The sequence below is a fragment of the Sphaeroforma arctica genome (genome assembly GCF_001186125.1).
Source record: "Sphaeroforma arctica JP610 unplaced genomic scaffold supercont1.473, whole genome shotgun sequence".
In the NCBI taxonomy this organism is placed as follows: Eukaryota; class Ichthyosporea; order Ichthyophonida; genus Sphaeroforma; species Sphaeroforma arctica.
The window spans coordinates 55,422-58,884 of record NW_014040085.1 but is presented as its reverse complement, the minus strand read 5'-3'; the positions used below and the strand labels follow the sequence as shown (position 1 = coordinate 58,884).

Sequence of the window (3,463 nt, the reverse complement as noted above, 5' to 3'; positions counted from 1 at the left end):
AATATATATATATATACATATATATATATATATATATATATATACGCGTGTGTGTATATATGTATTATATATTCGCGTGCATGCATATATATATATATATAGCTTATGTATATATAGCATGAGGCACAGATGCGTATTGTCTATTTTATACTTCTATCTTATTTACGTCCATGAGACGATATAGTGAGGCTTGTGGTGAGCTGTGTAAAACTCTATACCTCATATATATTGCACGTTGAAATGAGTATACCCTGTATGCCTATTGTACATGGGGGCTTATACACCCATTTTATAGCAGAAGTATTTATTCGTGATTAGCACTGGTGCGTATATCTGCATATCACTTTCTGAATTTTATGGACTTGAGTGGGTTCGAAATTTCGTCCAAAATGAGATATAGAGGGAAATCACATTCGTAGTCGCGATTGTGCGTGCAAACAAAGCACGCTTGTGTGCTTGTATGCTTTTTTCACATATCAAAGCATGCAGACCCAGGCAACGTAGTGAAATGCCTGTATCTGTACCAGCACAAAGGTACCACATCTATACGTGTAAATAACCTATCCTGTCACATTGGTAGGTCAGCACGAGGGTATTACATCTATACGTGTAAAAAATCTATACTTTCACATTGGTAGGTCAGCACAAAGGTATTACATCTATACGTGTAACTAACCTATCCTGTCACATTGGTAGGTCAGCACAAAGGTATTATATCTATACGTGTAAATAGCCTAAACTTTCACATTGGTAGGTCAGCACAAAGGTATTACAACTATACGTGTAAATAACCTATCCTTTCACATCGGTAGATCGGCACAAAGGTATTACATCTATACGTGTAAATAACCTATCCTGTTACATTGGTAGGTCAGCACAAAGGCTTTACATCTATACGTGTAAATAATCTTATCCTTTCACATTGGTAGATACGTCACTGAGTTTGTTTGGTTTTGGCGGCAACACCCACAGGATGAGAACTCTATACAACTCAGCGATGCCCCTCCCTATAGCGATAGTGGGCTCGGAACCGCAAAACGCGTAGAGCCCACCAAAACCGCAGAAACCGCAGAAACCGCATATGGAATTGATGCTGTAGATCCAGGTGAGTATTGTCACGTATCGATTATTAAATGGAGCCATACTATGTATAAACCCTAAAAACTCTAAACCCTAAAAACTCCAAACCCTAAAACCTAAAAACTATGTATGGAGCATCGGTACATGTATACACGCACGCACACCCACATCCAATAGAAACTCTAAACCCCAAACTTACGTGTATTAAGATTAGTCTGCCGGCTGCATGATACGCATTGGACTACAACATTACTTCCACACCTGCGGTACATGCACACACTCTCACTCACCCACGTTCAATAAAAACCCGAATATTTATCAATCTATGCATACTCGCTCACTCACCCACATTCAATAGAAACCTGAGTGTAATTAAATCTATGCATACTCACTCACCCACGTTCAATAGAAACCTGAATGTATATCAATCTATGCATACTCGCTCAACTCACCCACATTCAATAGAAACCTAAATGTATATCAATCTACGCATACTCACTCACCCACATTCAATAGAAACCTGAATGTATATCAATCTAAGCGTACACTCACTCACCCACATTCAATAGAACCCTGAATGGATATCAATCTTAAAATGCACACTCACTCACACGGTATCAATAGAATCCTAGAAGTATATCAATCCAAGCACACACCCTCACTCAGCCACATTCAATAGAAACCTCAATGTACATCAATCTACCAGCTGTACGATACGCATTGGACTATAACAGTACTTTCACCCACACCTATCTCTCGGTGTCAGCACTCGAGCCCTGTCCTAAATTGTCGCCGCTGGGTGGGGTTTGCCCTGAACGCGACTCTGGCTGGTTGTCGCAGACTTTCTACACGTGGATGACCCCTATGATCCGTTATGGGCGCGCAAACACACTGGAGGAAGACCATATATGGAAGCTGGCTGAGCCCGAGCGGTCCGAAAACTTGACAGCCGAGTTTCTGCATCTGTATCCAAAGTGAGAGTCCAGCTATGTCCCTAGAATGTGGTTTTTCTTTGTATACTTGGTTTGGATTGGTCAGTGCTCTTGAGAGTGATGTGTATGTATAGTTGTTTATTTAGTTTCCTGATTGATGAGATATAGATGAGATTATTGCGGCGCATGAAACCCCCCTGGATTCTACTCAGTACCAGTAATAATATAGTCATATAATATTATAGTAATTGTACATAAAATAATCATAATATAATAGTAATATAACATATAATAGTCATGATATAATATTGTTAGAACTATTATATTATATTTAAAATATAGTAGTCACATGATATGATATTGATATATCACAGTCATATGATGTAACATTAACATTACTATTAGTTATATTACTCATATAATAGTCATATCTATCCTAAACCCTAAATCCTAAATCCTAAACCCTAGAGTCCTAAACCTTAAACCCTAAAAACAGGAATATACTGTCCATGACCCCCTAAACCCCAACCCCTAAACCCTTAACCACTAAAACCTAACCCAACCCCTAAACCCTAAACCCTATCGCCCAAAACCCCAAACTTTAAACCCTGCAATGCCAGGTATAAGACGATGTGGCGGACGATGTTTATGATCAACCGATGGGCTCTGTTGCAATCGGCTATGTTCATGTTGATATTCGTATTCTGCCAAACCCTCAATCCGTTGCTGCTTCGTGAGGTGAGCCATAGTAAATGCGGGTTTGCGCTTGTTCATTACTCCTGGTTTAGCCCACATTTGGTTTATCCCACATTTGGTTTAGCCCACATTTGTGGTTTTAGGGTTTTTGTCTATATTCTGCTTGCGGTTTTATTTCTTGGAAAATAACTTTTAGAAGGTGCCAACGGTTTATAGAATAACACGTTGTACACACTGTGACTGCGACATTCCATTACAGCTGGTGTCACGAATCAGTGAAGATGGCGAAGGTGGTTACTGGTATGGTATAGGACTGGGTATATCCTCCGCAGTTGGATCTTTGGCTAATCAACGGCACCTACACGTGGCTTTCCGTATAGGGCTGCGCATGAGAGCATTGGGCATTGCCCTAGTCTTCCAGCACGCGTTTACACTCAACGAAGCCAGTCGCTGTAACGAAGGGTATGGTCTGTACTACCATATTCTAATATATATATATGTGTGTGTGTGTGTGTGTGTGTATGTGTGTGTGTGTGTGTGTATGGTGCGTGTGTGTTGTGTATGTATCTATGTATGTATCTATGTATGTATATATATATATATATGTGTGTGTGTGTGTGTGTGTATGGTGTATGTGTGTGTTGTGTATGTATCTATGTATGTATCTATGTATGTATATATATATGTGTTGTGTGTGTGTGTATATATATATATATATATAGGTCTATATAGATATTATATGTATATAAATTATA

At 39.2% G+C, this 3,463-nt stretch overlaps 1 protein-coding gene across 1 annotated transcript in view; it reads left to right on the top strand.

The window, feature by feature from the left end:
- SARC_06562 (hypothetical protein) overlaps positions 1 to 2,058 on the top strand; it is a gene marked incomplete at both ends in the record, with an annotated part of 3,927 nt that extends 1,869 nt beyond the window's left edge. The window contains 2 exons of the mRNA XM_014299528.1: positions 973 to 1,105; positions 1,847 to 2,058. Of these exons, the coding sequence (XP_014155003.1) occupies positions 973 to 1,105; positions 1,847 to 2,058 (345 nt within the window). The remainder of the gene's footprint in view (positions 1 to 972; positions 1,106 to 1,846) is intronic.
- Between the last annotated feature and the right edge of the window lie 1,405 nt (positions 2,059 to 3,463).